Source organism: Anomaloglossus baeobatrachus, chromosome 6 (assembly GCF_048569485.1).
Source record: "Anomaloglossus baeobatrachus isolate aAnoBae1 chromosome 6, aAnoBae1.hap1, whole genome shotgun sequence".
NCBI lineage: Eukaryota > Metazoa > Chordata > Amphibia > Anura > Aromobatidae > Anomaloglossus > Anomaloglossus baeobatrachus.
Window position 1 is genome coordinate 306,412,058 of NC_134358.1, and position 20,568 is coordinate 306,432,625.

General features: G+C 48.8%; 1 protein-coding gene across 2 annotated transcripts in view; it reads left to right on the forward strand.

Moving 5' to 3' along the window:
* The first annotated feature begins 2,280 nt into the window (after positions 1–2,280).
* EXOC3 (exocyst complex component 3) overlaps positions 2,281–20,568 on the forward strand; it is a 55,385-nt gene continuing 37,097 nt past the window's right edge. For both annotated transcript variants that reach the window (XR_012724318.1, XM_075314911.1), the window contains exons 1-4: positions 2,281–2,358; positions 4,675–4,824; positions 9,863–10,082; positions 11,399–12,080. Coding sequence is in view for 1 of the 2 variants with exons in the window: in XM_075314911.1 (XP_075171026.1) it covers positions 4,681–4,824; positions 9,863–10,082; positions 11,399–12,080 (1,046 nt within the window). In the remaining variant the exon portion in view is untranslated. The remainder of the gene's footprint in view (positions 2,359–4,674; positions 4,825–9,862; positions 10,083–11,398; positions 12,081–20,568) is intronic.

Sequence of the window (20,568 nt, forward strand, 5' to 3'; positions counted from 1 at the left end):
CAAAGCAAAAGGTGGCTACTTTGAAGAACCTAGAATATAAGACATATTTTCAGTTGTTTCACACTTTTTTGTTAAGTATTTCATTGCACATTTTAATTCATACCGTAGTTTTGATGCCTTCAATGTGAATCTACAATTTTCAGAGTCATGAAAGTAAATAAAACTCTTTGAATGAGGTGTGTCCAAACTTTTGGTCTGTACTGTATATACCAGGAAGGGAGACATATACGAGGTAGGAGGCAAAGATTGGGGACATTAGTATATCATTCAGGGGGCAGGATAGCAACAATCATGACTTTCTAGGATTTAGGCTCTGTGCGCACTGGGAAATGAAATTTCCTTGCGTAAATTCCGCATGCTCTCAAAGATTACCGCACCCGCGGTAAAAAACCGCGGGAAACCGCACCCGAAAACCGCATGCGGTTTGCCGCGGTTTGCTGCGGTTTTACCGCGGCATTGTTCGCGGTATTGCCGCGTGCGGGTTGGGATGTGCTTTATTGCATTCAATGCAATAAAGCACATTGAAGAAAAAAAAAAAATACATTTAATTCTGATAGTGGATAGACAGAAGAATAGATAGAGGGATAGATAGATAGACAGACAGAGGGATAGATAGAGAGATAGAGGACAGATCGCTGCATTTCCCACGGTCGGCAGTGAGTTCACATTACCGGCCGTGGGAAATGACCGGTAATTACCTCTGCGGTCTGCTGCATTCATTCAGCGCTGTGTCTGTGACAGTCGCGGCTGGATGGAAGCAGTGCAGGACGCCGGAGCCGGAGCTGTGTGGACTACGCCGGAGCTTTGTTTGGGAGGGGTTAATAAAATGGTGAACGAGGCTTGTTGGTTTTATTTAAAATAAAGGATTTTTCGGTGTCTGTTTTTTTCACTTTACTTACGGGTTGATCATGTCAGCTGTCACATAGACGCTGCCATGATCAAGCCTGGAGTTAATGGCGGTGGTCCCCCACCATCATTAACCCCTTGTATTACCTTGCTGCCACTGCTACACGGTGGCAAGAAGAGCCGAGGACACGCCGGTAGTGCCGCATAATGCATGCGACAGTGCCGGGGCAGCTGCGGCTGATATTCTCGGCTGCCGGAGGGGGAGTGAGGCAGGGGACATTATCCCTACCCCTCTCCCTCCCTAGCCTGAGAATACCGGGCCGCCGCTGTGTGCTTACCTCGGCTGGACGGTAAATATGCAGCGGAGCCCACGTTCTTTGTTTTCTATATTTCAGTTTTCTTTCTATGTGTGTTCTATGTGTCTGTGTGTGTTCTATGTCTGTGATGTGTGTGTGTCTGTGATGTGTGTGTGTTTACTCTCTGCACGGCTTCCTCTTCCTGTAATGACATCACTTCCCTGCAAACCGCAGACAAGCGATGCACATTACCGGAGGTAAACCGCGAAATGCCGCAGGGAATAACGCAGGAAAACGCAGTGAACCGCACAGAATTTGCTGCCTGCGTTATTCCCTGCGGGATTTCATGATTAACATTGGAGTCAATGGAGTGAAATCCCGCAGCGACGTGCGGAAAAGAATTGACATGCACTTGTTTTTGCTGCGGGATTCCCGCAGCAAAACATGCAGCTGTCAAATTCCGCCCAGTGCGCACAGGATTTTTTTTCTCCATAGGATTTGCTGGTGATTCACTGCAGAGATGTTATGAACATTTTCTGCAGCGAAACATCACATGCAGCAAATCCGCGGAAAATCCGCGGCAAAATCCGGTAAGTGCGCACATAGCCTTAGAATTCTACAGGGTCAATATATACGGGGGGCGGGGGCAGATCCAGATTTTGCACAGGGGCCCATCGGACCCTGCTTACGCCACTGGGGATGGAGTACTTTTCTGCCATTAGTGGTGTTGTTCTGCCTCTGTCGGCTGTGCTCGGCCATGTCCTGGCAAAGCTCCGCACACTCTTCACATCACCGCATAAGTATCATCCTGAGCACAGGGTCCTCAGTGCAGGCTGGCCGCAGAGAGGGAGCCACATGTGCAGCTCCTGTAATCCCCTCCACTGCAGTCACCTCCCCACTGACCTGCCTCATGGAGGCGGCCCCGGGAGCACCTGACAGGAGCAGCTCCACACCGCGACCCTGCTGTGCTGTCAGACTGTCAGTCTCCCCCCGCCGCCTCTGTCATCCCCAGAAAGTGCCTGTACTGTGCGTAATGACACTCCCACCAATCACTGCAGGCGGGACACGGTGCAGCAGAGTAAGCAGCTGACATAAGAGCGCTGATTGGTGAGTGTCCTGTAAGGTGGGCGGGCCCACACGGCAGGGAAGTGTATTGCTGTGATACATATCAGCTTCCGGTAGCGGCCGTCACAAGACACAGCTGCGGTACCGCCGGGTATGATGTGCTCATCGTGCGGTTCATGGCGCCGTGTGATAGGACGCGACCATAGCGCCGTACAGGCAATGTGTGAATGCTCCATACACTGCGGACATGGCCGGGCTCACATTGACTATTCGGCCCATGAAAGGACGGCAGGCCTGCGGCTCAGTCCCACTCTGTCCCCAATACGTCCCTGAGGGTGGATGAATTGTATGTAGTGTATAGCCATACAGTATGGTATGTGTGATGGGCCCCGGCCATACAGTATGGTATGTGTGATGAGCCTTGGCCATACAGTGTGGTATGTGTGATGGGCCCCGGCCATACAGTGTGGTATGTGTAATGGGCCCTGGCCACACAGTGTGGTATGTGTGATGAGCCCCGGCCATACAGTGTGGTATGTGTGATGGGCCCCGGCCATACAGTGTGGTATGTGTAATGGGCCCTGGCCACACAGTGTGGTATGTGTGATGAGCCCCGGCCATACAGTATGGTATGTGTGATGGGCCCCGGCCATACAGTGTGGTATGTGTGATGAGCCCTGGCCACACAGTATGGTATGTGTGATGAGCCCTGGCCACACAGTATGGTATGTGTGATGAGCCCTGGCCACACAGTGTGGTATGTGTGATGAGCCCTGGCCATACAGTATGGTATGTGTGATGAGCCCTGGCCACACAGTGTGGTATGTGTGATGAGCCCTGGCCACACAGTGCGGTATGTGTGATGAGCCCTGGCCACACAGTGCGGTATGTGTGATGAGCCCTGGCCACACAGTGCGGTATGTGTGATGAGCCCTGGCCACACAGTGCGGTATGTGTGATGAGCCCTGGCCACACAGTGTGGTATGTGTGATGAGCCCTGGCCATAAAGTATGGTATGTGTGATGAGCCATGGCCATACAGTATGGTATGTGTGATGAGCCCCGGAGATACAGTATGGTATGTGTAATGGGCCCCGGCCATACAGTGTGATATGTGTAATGGGCCCTGGCCACACAGTGTGGTATGTGTGATGAGCCCTGGCCACACAGTGTGGTATGTGTGATGAGCCCTGGCCACACAGTGTGGTATGTGTGATGAGCCCTGGCCATACAGTATGGTATGTGTGATGAGCCCTGGCCACACAGTGTGGTATGTGTGATGAGCCCTGGCCATACAGTATGGTATGTGTGATGAGCCCTGGCCACACAGTGTGGTATGTGTGATGAGCCCTGGCCACACAGTGTGGTATGTGTGATGAGCCCTGGCCACACAGTGTGGTATGTGTAATGGGCCCTGGCCACACAGTGTGGTATGTGTGATGAGCCCTGGCCACACAGTGTGGTATGTGTGATGAGCCCTGGCCACACAGTGTGGTATGTGTGATGAGCCCTGGCCACACAGTGTGGTATGTGTGATGAGCCCTGGCCACACAGTGTGGTATGTGTGATGAGCCCTGGCCACACAGTGTGGTATGTGTGATGAGCCCTGGCCACACAGTGTGGTATGTGTGATGAGCCCTGGCCATACAGTATGGTATGTGTGATGGGCCCCGGCCATACAGTATGGTATGTGTGATGAGCCCTGGCCACACAGTGTGGTATGTGTGATGAGCCCTGGCCACACAGTGTGGTATGTGTGATGAGCCCTGGCCATACAGTATGGTATGTGTGATGAGCCATGGCCATACAGTATGGTATGTGTGATGAGCCCTGGCCGTACAGTGTGGTATGTGTGATGAGCCCTGGCCACACAGTGTGGTATGTGTGATGAGCCCTGGCCACACAGTATGGTATGTGTGATGAGCCCTGGCCACACAGTGTGGTATGTGTGATGAGCCCTGGCCATACAGTATGGTATGTGTGATGAGCCATGGCCATACAGTATGGTATGTGTGATGAGCCCTGGCCGTACAGTATGGTATGTGTGATGGGCCCCGGCCATACAGTGTGGTATGTGTGATGGGCCCTGGCCACACAGTGTGGTATGTGTGATGGGCCCTGGCCACACAGTGTGGTATGTGTGATGAGCCCTGGCCATACAGTATGGTATGTGTGATGAGCCCCGGCCATACAGTATGGTATGTGTAATGGGCCCTGTCCATGCATTACTATACACACGGTGCTCCCCTGTTGTTCCTCCCTTAACCCCCTGTGCCCGCCCCCTCCATATTAGCCGCGGCGTCTTGCTGGCGGTCGGGCTATTCCATGCAATGTCCTGTAGCCAGGCTGTAGTGTGTACAGCCCTTTATGGTGTGTTCCCGGATTGTAATATGAAATCATTATTACATTAGTCTGAGCATATTTATGTGAGAATTGAATTTCTTCCTGTGTTGTTGTGATTTTCTAAGCTCAGCATGGAGGAGCCTGACCGGGAGGCCGTGGCCACTGCCGTGCAGCGCGTGGCGGGGATGCTGCAGAGGCCGGACCAGCTGGATAAGGTGGAGCAGTATCGGAGGAGGGAAGCTCGCAAGAAAGCCTCGGTTGAGGCCAGGCTGAAGGTGAGCGTATACTGAGGGGCTGCTTCTACCTATGCATCAGTTCTTGATCAGTTCAGCAAGGCTTGGGGTTGTTAGTGGAAAATTCACTCTGTTGGAAATCCTGACAGGGTCACAGTTTGTGACTGCAGATCCCCCCTCCCCTTAAGCCCAGACAACCCCCCTTTAAGGTTCATTTTAATCAGTAGATCTTGGAATAATAATAACTTCCACAATTGGATGTGTTTAAAAAAAATTGTTCCGGTGCTGAGATAATGTTATATATGTGCCCCTGCTGTGTACTGTGTAATGGCTGTGTCTGACTGTACAGGGATGTGGTCTGATCATACCACATCTCCTGGGCAGGGGAGAAAAAAAGTGTATGGCAGGTAAAACATTTCCCTGCCTGTTTTTAAAAAATGTTTTACCTCAAAGAACTATTTGCTATCCTGTGCTGTAATGTCTGTATACTGTATTACTTGTTCTGTTCCCTAAATGATCAGATCATGTCCCTGTACCGTCAGACACAGCCATTACACAGTACATAGCAGGGGCACATTTATAAGATTATCTCAGCACAGGAACATTTTTTTTTTTATTTTTTTTTTAAAACCATCCAATTGTAAAAATTATTATTATTCTAAGATCTATTGATTAAAATGAACTCTAAAGGGGGTTGTCTGTGCTGGGGGCGAAAAAGCCTGCAGTCACAAACTGAGCGCACACTGTCAGGATTTCCCAATATTCGGTGTGCCACTCAGCGGTCATATGACTGTATGGCAGCGATTAGCTGTGAAATGCCAGCCAGATCCATTCGGCTTCTGTCAGTAGAAGTGAATGGAGAGAAGCCGGATGAGACTAGTCAGTGCGGGGAATTGTGACGGCGTGTGTAGTGCGCACTGTCATGATTTGGCACGCCGCAGTCATAGTGTAGACTTTTGTTCCACGCCTGAAAGCCCTTTAGAGCACAGCTGATACACCCACCTGAATGACGGAAGGTATCAGACACTGTAATATGTCAAATGTACGATACCAAAGGACACGGACGATCCCGTGCCATATTCACAACATGGATAAAGCCATATACAGATTAATGATAACAAAAAAAGAGAAAAATTCTGTACAACGACTAGATTATAAAAGGATTAAATTTTATTAATGAAATAGCATAAAAGCAAATAGACAATATAAGAATAAGATTTGCAGAGACAGATGGTGAGTACCACTAGATGGCGCCCTCACCCCACAATAGGTACATGGTGGCACATGTTAAAGACAAACGCACAGCACCTAAATGGCTAAAAAACCAGTTAGTATACAATAAAGTGTGCTGAAGATTGCAATTGAATCAAACATACACAGTGTAAAGGTCATGTAACAAAGCACTAGAGACATATAAAGTGCAACCTAACGTACCTATATGATAGATGAGAGCCCAGATCCCCGACCTATAGGTTTCGGTGTGACTCCTTCTTTAACATGTGCCACCATGTACCTATTGTGGGGTGAGGGCGCCATCTACTGGTACTCACCATCTGTCTCTGCAAATCTTATTCTTATATTGTCTATTTGCTTTTATGCTACTGTAATATGTCAGCCTGGTATATACCCCTCTGGAATGCTGTGGGGTTTCAGAGGAAAACTTGCATGGAAGAGCCATCTGGCGGCCATGCTGCTTCCGAGAGGGAAGGATTCACAATGGAGGGAATTTTCATTTTTAGTTAAGGCTTGTTGCTAGGTTACCGGCCACCTCTGCAGTCTATCAGCGGTGGCTCGTCTGCTGGGGAAGATGCGTACAGTGACAAGCTCTTTTGTATAGAGCTTGTAAGCACTGCTCTGAAGATGGCCGGATAGGTAGGTCCAGCCGGTTTTATAGCCCTCGATGTGAACCTGCATTGTACAGTGCACAGCTCAGGACAGTGTCACAAGCATACCGCTGGTCCGCACTGTCAGTACAATAGGGGCACGCCACACACTTGGATCTTGTCTTCATACTCTTGGGGTACAGTGCCTTGTGAAAGTGTTTGGCCCCCTTGAATTTTTCATCCTTTTCCCACATTTCAGGCTTCAAACATAAAGATAAAAATGTTACTGTTATGGTGAAGAATCAACAACAAGTGGGACGCAAGTGTGAAGGTGAACGATATTTATTGCTTATGTTTAAAGTTTTGTAAAAAATAAAAAACTGAAAAGTGGGGCGTGCAATATTATTCATCCCCTTTAACTTAACACTTTGTAGCGCTGTCGTTTGCGGTGATTACAGCTACAAGTCGCTTGGGGTATGTCACTATCGGTTTTGCACATCGAGAGACTGAAATTCTTGCCCATTCTTCCTTTGCAAACAGCTCGAGCTGAGTTAGGTTGGATGGAGAGCGTTTGTGAACAGCAGTTTTTAGCTCTTTCCACAGATTCTCAATTGGATTCAGGTCTGGACTTTGACTTGGTCATTCTAACACCTGGATACGTTTATTTGTGAACCATTCCATTGTAGATTTTGCTTTGTTTTGAATCATTGTCTTGTTGGAAGACAAATCTCCATCTCAGTCTCAGGTCTTTTGCAGACTCCAACAGGTTTTCTTCAAGAGTGGTCCTGTATTTGGCTCCATCCATCTTCCCATCAATTTTAACCATCTTCCCTAACCCTGCTGAAGAAAATCAGGCCCAAACCATGATGCTGCCTCCACCATGTTTGACAGTGGGGATGGTGTGTTCAGGGTGATGAGCTGTTGCTTGTACGCCAAACATATCGTTTGGCATTGTGCCCAAAAACCTAAATTTTGGTTTCATCTGACCAGAGCACCTTCTTCCACATAAAAACAAAAAAGTGAGCCGGAGTATGAGATGGTATACATGGTACTTGTGAGACCATGTTCACACTGGCCATGAGACAAAGAGAAACCAAGGAAAAAATTGTGAAAAAATACCCTGCTGTAACTAAATAAAAGCATAGTGCATATAAACATAGGGTACTTAGTAAACACTGTTTTTGATCAAAAAAAGCATAAAGCTATCCCACCAACGCCAAGGTGTACCCAGTTGGGATAGTACCTACACTCTCTAATATTAAAACCTTACCATGGGTCTAAAATAGGCCTCAATGTGGCTAAGGGCTGAGAGCGACCGGGTCCCAACAGGGTCTATTTTAGACCCATGGTAAGGTTTTAATATTAGAGAGTGTAGGTACTATCCCAACTGGGTACACCTTGGCGTTGGTGGGATAGCTTTATGCTTTTTTTGATCAAAAACAGTGTTTACTAAGTACCCTATGTTTATGTTTATATGCACTATGCTTTTATTTAGTTACAGCAGGGTATTTTTTCACAATTTTTTCCTTGGTTTCTCACCTTCTTCCACATGTTTGATGTGTCTCCCAGGTGGCTTGTGGCAAACTTTAAACTACACTTTTTATGGATATCTTTGAGAAATGGCTTTCTCCTTGCCACTCTTCCATAAAGGCCAGATTTGTGCAGTGCACAACTGATTGTTGTCCTATGGAAAGACTCTCCCACCTCAGCTGTAAATCTCTGCAGTTCATCCAGAGTGATCATGGGCCTCTTGGCTGCATCTCTGATCAGTCTTCTCCTTCGAGATGAAAGTTTGGATGGATGGCCGGGTCTTGGTAGATTTACAGTGGTATGATACGCCTTCCATTTCAATATGATTGCTTGCACACTGCTTCTTGGGATGTTTAAAGTTTTGGAAATCTTTTTGTAACCAAATCCGACTTTAAGCTTCTCCACAACAATATCACGGACTTGCCTGTTGTGTTCTTTGGTCTTCATGAAGCTATCTGTGCTTTAAACAGAATACTGAGACTATCACAGAGCAGGTGCGTTTATACGGAGACGTGATTACACACAGGTGGATTATATTTATCATCATCAGTCATTTAGGACAACATTGGATGATTCAGAGATCCTCAATGAACTTCTGGAGTGAGTTTGCTGCACTGAAAGTAAAGCGGCTGAATAATATTGCACGCCCCAATTTTCAGTTATTTCTTTTTTACAAAAGTTTAAAATAAGCAATAAATTTCGTTGAACTTCACAATTGTGTCCCACTTGTTGTTGTTTGTTCACCATAACATTAACATTTTTATCTTTATGTTTGAAGCCTGAAATGTGGGACAAGGTTGAACAATTCAAGGGGCCGAATACTTTTGCAAGGCACTGTATGTGCATAGGTGTCAATAACTACAACTGCTAGTAGAAAAGTAATACAAATTGCAGCTCAATTCTCAGATCCTCCTCCATGCTTGTACCAATGCTTTGGTGGTCCCCTTCCCCCTCTTTTTGTATGTCCTCAGCAGTGACAGACCAGCACATGACCCTGTGCTCTGTGGTCTTGTGCCTTTTTATTTAGTGCATTTCCCTGCAGTCAATGGCAGACATGGGGCCTGATGAGTATGGCCGCTGAAGCACATAGGCATATAATGGTGAGAATTGTGCTATTGGGTCATATCCTCACATTCTGCTGGTAACCCTTATAGGGTACCTACACTATTTTATTATTTCTATATGAGCCTGCAGATTGGTGGAGGCCTGGGACCCCAGACCCTGTGGCTCTGCGTGGCATTTCATGGCCTGTGATTTATTACAGATAATAAGTGTAGGTAGCCTTTATAGGGAGCCTGTAATCAGGTTTCCAGTTACTAAACCTCTGACAAGGCATTATGTGCCTCTTAATTGTCATCCTAACAAGCTATTCCGAGTGCCCCTGCAGCCTGGCAGCATACCTCTATAAATGATCAGCATCAAGCACTGATGAGCGGATACGGACCAACAGCAGCGCCTCCTGAGAGCGGGCTATCTCAGCCTTCTGCCTCTGACTTCTGGCTCGCATGGGGCTTACAGCAGGCCCTGAAGTTGGTCCGCGCCCGCCCATCAGACTGCTTGGTGCTGATCACCATATCGGATAAGTGCACAAAGGTTCTTCTTTCAGGTATGCCGGACTATAGGGGCACATGGAATAGATCATTGGGGTTCACAGTTTAATATTTAGAAGTTCCCTTTAAGAAGCGACCTGTAGGAGTATGACCTGTAATGTTGCACATTATTTTCAGGCGGCCATCCAGTCCCAACTTGACGGTGTGAGAACAGGTTTGAGCCAACTTCACAACGCCCTGAACGATGTAAAAGACATCCAGCATTCATTGGGAAACCTCAGTAAAGACTGGAGGCAGAGTATAAATACTATCGAAAGCCTGAAAGATGTGAAGGACGCGGTGGTTCAGCACAGCCAGCTCGCTGCAGCCGTAGAGAATCTCAAGAACATTTTCTCTGGTAATGTGTCTCTGAATGTTTATACGTATGTATACAGATGAATGTGTTCTATATCTGCGGCAGCCAATGCATTCCAACCACCCCCTGGACACTGACTGCTGACGGATCTTTTGTGGCTTTCCATTATGAATCTTCATCAGCCAGTCACATAATATACACATCCTGCTGCATGTAAGATACACCGTATTTTCCGTCGTATAAGACGACCCCAAACTTTTTCAGTTAAAATATAGTTTGGGATATACCGTATATAATAAGTATAAGCCGACTCGAGTAATAGCCCTATTGTTTAGTAATGAGCTCATTGTTTAGTATTGTCCCCTGCAGTAATGTGCCCATTGTTTAGTAATGTGCCCATCCTTGTCCCCCCTTGTAGCAATGTGGCCATCGTTTAGTAATGCCCTCCTACCGGTCCCTTTCTTGTCCCCTATTATGCCGTTGTTTACACACAATAAACATTATTCTCACCTCTCCTCTGTTCCCTCAGTGACCTCAGCTGCTTCTTGTAGACCGCAAGACGCATAGACCCCTCCGTGATAGAGTCCAATGCACAGGGCTGCTGTCTGCCGTCATGGCTTTACTGCAGTTGAATACTTTGTGGTACCATAAAGCATTCAACTGCAGTAAAGCGCTCACAGCAGCAGCCCCGTGTATGGGATGCGATCATGGAGGAGTGCTTCTTGTAGACCGCAGGCCCATAAATCCCTCCATGATTGCGTCCTGTACACGTGGCCGCCGCTGCTGTCATCGCTTTACTGCAGTTGAATGCTTTACGGCACTGCAAAGCATTCATTCAACTGCAGTAAAGTCATGACGGCAGCAATGAATCTGGCTTTTCATTTAGCTGCTGGAATTTCCATCCACTCAATTCTCAGCATGCATTGCAGTTTCTTGGACCAGTACCTATTTATTCTTATCTTTCTAATATATCTGAATTAGAGTAGCTTTGGCTATAAATGCAGCTCATGCTGGAAATACATTTTTAATCTTTTTGAATTGCAGATGTTACTTTCTGCGTTCTTTCCCGTGACTGTAGTGATTTGTGTTTGTTTTTAGGAGTTGCACTACATCGTCCAATAAGGGCATGTTCACACAATGTAGATCTTTGTGCTGTATACCCCAATTCTACACAGGGAAGGAAATGTATTACATTACCATAATTGTACAGAGCTAGCTGGAGATTGGGAAATGAGATGGTCCCCTCATTAATATGTGGGAGGCACTGCTTTTTAATGGAGGTGTATTATTTTGGACATTGAGGGTAACACGTGGCAATGAGTATCTGTTCTTGTCCTAAATGTTTGTGTGTTTTACAGTACCAGAAATTGTAAGAGAGACACAAGATCTCATTGAACAAGGGCAACTATTGGAAGCACATCGAAAACTGATGGACCTGGAATGTTCTCGTGATGATCTGATGTACGAACAGTACCGGATGGACAGCAAAAATACCCATGACATGAACCTAATTCAGAATTATTTTGGAAAGGTTCAGCATCTATCGGATGAGCTGGCTAAACAGCTGTGGATGGTCATACAGAGATCCATAACCACTGTTCGTAAGGATCCTACTTTGCTTGTCTCGGTGGTCCGCATCATAGAGCGGGAGGAGAAAATAGATCGTCGCATGACGGACAGGAAAAAACAGACTGGATTTATTCCTCCCGGGAGACCTAAGAAATGGAAGGAAAAGATGTTTGTGGTTCTGGAAAAAACTGTTGGAACCAGAATTGAGGGCAGCCAGGCAGAAACGCGAGAGTCTGATAAAATGTGGTTGGTCCGCCATTTGGAAATTATCCGCCGATATGTACTGGATGATCTCGTAGTAGTTAAAAACCTAATGGTGCAATGTTTTCCAGTGAATTACAATATATTCAATAAGGTGTTAGAATTGTATCACCAAGCTTTATCTTCACGCATCCAGGAGTTGGCATCAGAAGACCTTGAAGCTAACGAGATTGTCAGCCTCCTCACTTGGGTTTTGAACACCTATAATAGGTAATAACAGCCTTACATGTGCACATCTTTCCAGTCTTGATATATTAATGTTGAATATATGAAATTATGATTAGCCTTGAATATTAGACTTGACCTAATTACCAAAACATCCAAAGTGAGTGATAGACATCAAGTCCTACCATAAAATGTATGGGAACTGGATGCTACATGTGGGCACTCCATCACATTGTGTGTTTGATATTTATTCTGTGCATTTCCATACACTGCAGCAGATCAGCTCAGCCCGTGTGTTTCTGGTTAGTTTTGGTCCTTGGACTGCTAGATAAACAAGGACTTGCAGCTGTAATGTAGAGGCTAAAATGAGGCTCAAATGAATAAGGTCTCCGTGACCTGAGCAAATTATGTGGTCAGACAAAATCTTCATCCGTCATAATGGATCTTGTTTTGGGCATGAAAGGAAACATAGCTGGTTTATGAATGATGTGTTTACAGAAAAATGTCCCTCAAATCACTTGAAGAGGTTTTTTTAGGCTATGACTTAAGGCCCAGTCACACACAACGACTTACCAGCGATCCCGAAAACGATGCGACCTGATAGGGATCGCAGGTAAGTCGCTGGGAGGTCGCAGGTGAGATGTCACACAGCCAGATCTTACCAGCGATGCAGGAACAATACAGGTCGCAGTAGCAACCTGTATAACGATCTCAGCAGTCACTGTGACCCTGTCACACAGTGTCAAACACAGCGATGTGTCCTGCCCAGCAGGACATCGCCTTTGAAGAAAATGGCCTGGACCATTCTGCAACGACTAGAGATCTCACAGCAGGGGCCTGATCGCTGGTAGGTGTCACATATAACAAGATCGCTAACGGGATCGCTCCTGCGTCACAGAAACCGTGCCTCAGCAGCGATCTCGCTAGCGATCTCGTTATGTGTGACGGTACCTTTAGGTGGTACAACATCAGCATGCCCATTTGAGGTTTTTCATCTAGCCATCCACAAGGGATAGAACTTTAAATTAGCATCCATCTATGATTCCTGACTCCACTATATACATGAGCACTCAGCTCGGCAGGACAGTTGTAAAACCGTGAGATAAAGCTGCTGCTACACCTTCAGATAGCTTCTTATCTCCCTTGAAAACAAGAGGATTGTGTGACTCTCAGATGGTTGGCTAGTCCTGTTGATGTGAGACTCTCAGATGGTTGGCTAGTCCTCTTGATGTGAGACTCTCAGATGGTTGGCTAGTCCTATTGATGTGCTGTTCTCAGATGGTTGGCTTGTCCTGTTGATGTGAGGCTCTGATGGTTGGCCGGTCCTGTTGATGTGAGGCTCTGAGATGGTTGGCTGGTCCTGTTGATGTGAAGCTCTGATGGTTGGCCGGTCCTGTTGATGTGAGGCTCTGATGGTTGGTCGGTCCTGTTGATGTGAGGCTCTCAGATGGTTGGCCGGTCCTGTTGATGTGAGGCTCTCAGATGGTTGGCCGGTCCTGTTGATGTGAGGCTCTGATGGTTGGCCGGTCCTGTTGATGTGAGGCTCTGATGGTTGGCCGGTCCTGTTGATGTGAGGCTCTGATGGTTGGCCGGTCCTGTTGATGTGAGGCTCTGATGGTTGGCCGGTCCTGTTGATGTGAGGCTCTGATGGTTGGCCGGTCCTGTTGATGTGAGGCTCTGATGGTTGGCCGGTCCTGTTGATGTGAGGCTCTGATGGTTGGCCGGTCCTGTTGATGTGAGGCTCTGATGGTTGGCTGGTCCTGTTGATGTGAGTCTCTGAGATGGTTGGCCGGTCCTGTTGATGTGAGGCTCTCAGTTGGTTGGCTGGTTTTGTTTGTGAGGCTCTCAGATGGGTGGCCGGTCCTGTCGAAGTCCTCTATGGCAGCCTTCAGAGCAATGCCACATGTAGTAGAATTTCTTGTTGCAAGCTTTTGAACCTACAGTAATTCCACAGCAGACGCCACATTTTGCTATAGGATACATGTACATGGCGTCTTATAAACACCAGTGTATCCACATAGTTTTTGAAGGAGAAAACACGTCAGGATAATGCCAGTATTGTTTTCCCTGTAGCGTCTTTCTGACGTGTTTTTGGATGTCCTTTGTGGCAGCGTTTCTGCCAATGTTTTTTATTTTTTTTATTCAGAATATAATCTAGCCGCCTGAAGAATGATCACTTACATTACCCTCTCCGGCTTTAGAAGCCTCAGGCAGTTACACATTACAAAAGACTGAACATGAACATACGCACAGTAAGTCTTTTTGACATGGCAGTGCTTATGTTCATCCCTTCTTGTGTTTTTTTTTTTTTTCTTTACCACTTTTTCAGGCGGCTGATAGATGTGCACATAGCCTTACACTCACTGCAGTTTTAACCCTTTACATTAACACCTACATTTCTACAGAATTTCCAAATCTGCCTTCTGCTTCTCGGTGCTTGACTTTCCGCTACATGTAGATGACGCGGTCATGACCATCTACTGGTATTGTACTGTAATATGGCGTAGATGTGCCATGTGATATATGTACGAAAATCTGATGCAAATAAGTCCTGTCTAAAACTCCTTGAAGCAACCTTTTAGTTATTTTTCTTTGTCGCTCCATTGGGAGACCCAGACAATTGGGTGTATAGCTTCTGCCTCCGGAGGCCACACAAAGTATTACACTTTAAAAAGTGTAACCCCTCCCCTCTGCCTATACACCCTCCCGTGCATCACGGGCTCCTCAGTTTTATGCTTTGTGTTGAAGGAGGCACACATTCACTCAAGCTCCCATTTTAGTCAGCAGCAGCTGCTGATTGTATCGGATGGAAGAAAAGAGGGCCCCCAACAGGGCCCCCGGCATGCTCCCTTCTCACCCTACTAAGTCGGCGGTGCTGTTAAGGTTGAGGTACCCATTGCGGGTACAAAGGCTGGAGCCACATGCCGTTTTTCCTTCCCCATCCCTTAGAGGCTCTGGGAGAAGTGGGATCCTAACCGGTCACCATTCACTGGGACCGGGCTCCCTCCGCAGCCCCTGGGGGAATCTGCCGGATAGGAGACTGGGTATCATCAGGGACAGGCCCTGCATCTAAAAGGTACTCTGTGTCCCCTTGGGGACGGTGCATGGAGCGCCTGTGTTACAGACGCTGCAGCGGCTGCTGTTTTTTTGTGACGACCGGGACTACCGCGCCAACCGCGCCTGTTTGCCGGCCGCGTTATTAAATTTAGTCCCCGGCTTCTGCGGCCTAGTACCATAACTCCCGCCCCCGGGCCTGCCAGTCAGGGGTAAGGGCGGGACGGTCGACTGGACGTCGGCAGTGAGGGCTGAAGCATACTTAGGTGTCCTCCTCCCCCCTCACTGAGCACTGTGGGGCACCAGATTCCCGCACTTTATTAGTCACCGCCCACGGCTCCCTCCTCCCCTGAGAGCTCTGGCAGACATTTTTACAATCACTTCTGCCGGTGGAGGATTTCAGAACGAGCTCTGCAGCTCTGGGAGGCCCAGGCAGGGAATCTGGTGGACACACAACCGCTTTGGGCGGTCGGTAAGCAACACCGGTTACCCGGTGCTGGCCCCCCTAGGGTGCCGAAGTGTGTATATATATATATATATATATATATATATATATATATATATATATATATATATATAATATATTTGTATACATTTTCCCTGTTCGGCCGCATTGTTTTGCTTTTGGCTATATACCCTCACTGACCACTCTCAGAGGAGACAACAGCATGTCGTCCGCAAAGAGCAAGGGTGCCAAGGCACAGGCTTATTTTGCAACCTGTACCTCTTGTGCGGCTATGTTACCTGCAGGTTCCACCTACCCTCACTGTGTGCAATGCTCGGCCCCTGTGGCACTCACTCAGCCGGAGCCTCGGGCACTGGTGGGACCCTCGGCTCAGGTAGAACCACCGGCTTCCACTGTACAGGTGGCAGGGACAGAGTTTGCAGTTTTGGCTGAGAAACTCTCTGAGTCGCTTTCACAATCCATGGCTCAGTCTATGGACAGATGGTCTGCTAAGATACTAGAAGCCTTGCAGTCCAGATCGGTAACACAGGCCCCGGGCACTGTGAGTTCATCGCCCCCAGGCCTCTCTCAGTCGGCGCAGCAGAGTGCTCCTGGAGTGACACCTAGGTCCCACGGGGAGGACTCCAACACGGACCGCAGTCCCAGACCGGCTAAGCGGGCTCGCTGGGAACCTTCCCCGACTTCATCACGCTGTTCGGGGTCTCAGCATGAGGACTCTCTGGAGGATGAAGCGGAGGTCGCAGCTCAGGGCTCTGATCCTGACGTTGCTCTCAATCTTGATACACCTGAAGGGGACGCCATAGTAAATGACCTTATAGCGTCCATCAACCAGGTGCTAGATCTTTCTCCCCCAACTCCACCTATAGAGGAGTCGGCTTCGCAGCAGGAGAAACACCAGTTTAGGTTTCCCAAACGTACACGGAGTGCGTTTTTCGATCACTCTAACTTCAGAGATGCTGTCCAGAAGCACAGAGCATTTCCGGACAAGCGCTTTACTAAGCGCCTTAATGACACACTTTACCCCTTCCCCCCTGACGTAGTTAAGGGTTGGGCTCAGTGTCCCAAGGTGGATCCTCCAGTCTCTAGACTGGCGGCTAGATCCGTAGTATCAGTGGCAGATGGTTCATCGCTCAAGGATGCCACTGACAGGCAAATAGAGCTCCTGATGAAATCCATCTATGAAGCCATAGGCGCGTCTTTTGCTCCGGCCTTGCAGCCGTGTGGGCACTCCAAGCTATCTCAGCTTGTCTGTCTGAGATTAATGCGGTCACACGTACCTCTGCTCCGCAAGTTGTGTCTTTGACTTCTCAGGCGTCGGCCTTTTCGTCCTACGCCATGAACGCCGTCCTGGACTCTGCGAGCCGTACAGCGGTAGCGTCCGCCAACTCGGTGGCAGTCCGCAGGGCCATGTGGCTACGCGAATGGAAGGCAGACTCTGCTTCCAAGAAGTTCGTAACCGGTTTGCCATTTTCTGGCGACCGTTTGTTTGGCGAGCAATTGGATGAAATTATTAAACAATCCAAGGGAAAGGACTCGTCCTTACCCCAGTCCAAACCAAACAGACCTCAGCAACGAAAAATTCAATCGAGGTTTCGGTCCTTTCGGCCCTCAGCCAGGTCCCAATCTTCCACGTCCAACAGGTCAGAGAAGGGCCAGAGGAACTCTTCTGCTTGGCGGTCTAAGTCACGTCCTCCAAAGACCGCCGGAGGAACCGCCTCCAAGGCGGCCTCCTCATGACTTTCGGCCTCCCCAAACCGCATCCTCGGTCGGTGGCAGGCTCTCCCGCTTTTGCGACGCCTGGTGGCCACATGTCCAAGACCGATGGGTGAGAGACATTCTGTCTCACGGTTACAGGATAGAGCTCAGCTCTCGTCCTCCGACTCGTTTCTTCAGAACATCTCCGCCCCCCGAGCGAGCCGATGCACTTTTTCAGGCGGTGAACACTCTGAAGGCAGAAGGAGTTGTGATCCCTGTTCCCCTTCAAGAACGTGGTCGCGGTTTTTACTCCAACTTGTTCGTGGTGCCAAAAAAGGACGGATCATTCTGTCCCGTTCTGGACCTCAAACTGCTCAACAGACACGTGAGAACCAGACTGTTCCGGATGGAATCTCTCCGCTCTGTCATCGCCTCGATGTCCCAAGGAGACTTCCTAGCATCAATCGACATCAGGGATGCTTATCTCCATGTGCCGATTGCACCAGAGCATCAACGCTTCCTGCGTTTCGCCATCGGGGACGAACACCTTCAGTTCGTGGCACTGCCTTTCGGCCTGGCGACAGCCCCACGGGTCTTCACCAAGGTCATGGCATCCGTGGTGGCGGTCCTACACTCTCAGGGCCACTCGGTGATCCCTTACTTAGACGATCTCCTAGTCAAGGCACCCTCCCGGGAGGCATGTCAACACAGCCTGACCATTGCTCTGGAGACTCTCCAGAGGTTCGGGTGGATCATCAATTTCCCAAAGTCAAAATTGACACCGACCCAATCACTGACTTACCTCGGGATGGAGTTTCATACTCTCTCAGCGATAGTGAAGCTTCCGCTGGACAAACAGCGTTCGCTGCAGACAGGGGTGCACTCTCTCCTTCGGGCCCAGTCACACCCCTTGAGGCGCCTCATGCACTTCCTAGGGAAGATGGTGGCAGCAATGGAGGCAGTTCCCTTTGCGCAGTTTCATCTGCGTCCACTTCAATGGGATATTCTCCGCAAATGGGACAGGAGGTCGACGTCCCTAGACAGGAACGTCTCTCTTTCACTGGCAGCCAAAACCTCTCTTCAGTGGTGGCTTCTTCCCACTTCTTTGTCGAAGGAAAAATCCTTCCTGCCCCCATCCTGGGCTGTGGTCACGACGGACGCGAGTCTGTCAGGGTGGGGAGCGGTCTTCCTCCACCACAGGGCTCAGGGAACCTGGACTCCGACAGAGTCCTCCCTTCAGATCAATGTTCTGGAGATAAGGGCAGTGTATCTAGCCCTAAAGGCGTTCCATCGGTGGCTGGAGGGCAGGCAGATCCACATACAGTCGGACAACGCCACGGCGGTCGCGTACATCAACCACCAGGGCGGCACACGCAGTCGTCAAGCCTTCCAAGAAGTTCGGCGGATTCTGCTGTGGGCGGAAGCCACAGCCTCCACCATCTCCGCAGTTCACATCCCGGGCGTAGAAAACTGGGAAGCAGACTTTCTCAGTCGCCAGGGCATGGACGCAGGGGAATGGTCTCTTCACCCGGACGTGTTTCAAGAGATCTGTTGCCGCTGGGGAACGCCGGACGTCGACCTCATGGCGTCTCGGCACAACCACAAAGTTCCGGCATTCATGGCACTGTCTCAAGATCACAGAGCTCTGGCGGCGGACGCATTAGTTCAGGATTGGTCGCAGTTTCGACTGCCTTATGTATTTCCTCCTCTGGCACTGCTGCCCAGAGTGTTACGCAAGATCAGGTCCGACTGCCGCCGCGCCATCCTCGTCGCTCCAGACTGGCCGAGGAGGTCGTGGTACCCGGATCTGTGGCACCTCACGGTGGGTCAACCGTGGGCACTCCCAGACCGACCAGACTTGCTGTCTCAAGGGCCATTTTTCCATCTGAATTCTGCGGCCCTCAACCTGACTGTGTGGCCATTGAGTCCTGGCTCCTAGCGTCCTCAGGGTTATCTCAAGATGTCATTGCCACTAGGAGACAAGCCAGGAAACCAACGTCCGCCAAGATCTATCACAGGGCTTGGAGGATCTTCTTATCCTGGTGCTCTGATCAGGGTTTTACCCCCTGGCCGTTTGCCTTACCCACTTTTCTTTCTTTTCTTCAATCCGGAATGGACAAGGGTTTGTCTCTCGGCTCTCTCAAGGGACAAGTATCGGCGCTTTCCGTGTTTTTTCAAAAGCGTCTAGCCAGGCTTCCGCAGGTCCGCACGTTCCTGCAGGGAGTTTGCCACATAGTCCCACCTTACAAGCGTCCGCTGGAACCCTGGGATCTTAACAGGGTGCTAACGGCTCTTCAGAAACCACCTTTCGAGCCGATGCGGGATGTCTCTCTATCACGCCTTTCGCAGAAGGTGGCCTTTCTAGTGGCAGTCACATCACTTCGGAGAGTGTCTGAGCTAGCAGCGCTGTCATGCAAAGCCCCCTTCCTGGTGTTTCACCAGGATAAGGTGGTTCTGCGTCCGGTCCCGGAATTTCTCCCTAAGGTGGTATCCCCTTTTCCAATTTAAATTTTTTATTGAGTTTTCATAAGCATACAATAAAGAGCATGGGACCATGTAATGATAGACAGATTTCATCAAACATCTGAACAATGTTAAACTGTCATAGGAGTCATAATGGATTATAAGTCATTGTGGTGACACATAGGTCCTCATTTTAAACCGTAGAAACCATAGAAACCAGTAACACAGAGAGGAAAGACAGAGGAGAGTAGCAGTCATGGTATGTAGGAAAGATAGCGTAGGTCAGAGAGAAAGGAGGAAAAATAGAAAGTAGAGCGCGGTGACCGGGGCTGATACACTGTCCGCCGGACCAAGACCATTCGAAAAGATGGTGTATGTCATCTGAAGAAGGGAGGGAGCCGGGGGTTCCTGCTCCTCAGGAGTCACACAGATCCAAGAATTTTTTACTAGACAGAAAAGATTCCCACTGAAGCCATTTGGTGGCTGTCACCACCGACTGCCCGCGTGACTGAGCCATCACCACCTCCATACGGTGAATCACATTTACCTCCATGACCCATTCTTCCAACGAAGGGGGAGCAGAGTCCTTCCATCGTCGTGGGATCACTGTCTTAGCTGCCTGGAGAAGATGGCCCAGGATAGAATTTTTATAGACCTTTTCGGATACATTAAAGATGTACAATAATACCGCCTCTGGGCGACTCGGAACCACAACCCCGGTGACCTCATGAATGGCCGCCAGTATTTTTTTCCAAAAGGCCGACAAGCTCGGGCAGTACCACCAGATATGCGACATAGTGCCCCCCTGCGCTCCACATCGCCAACACGTGTCAGGGACGTCGGGATACCATGCAT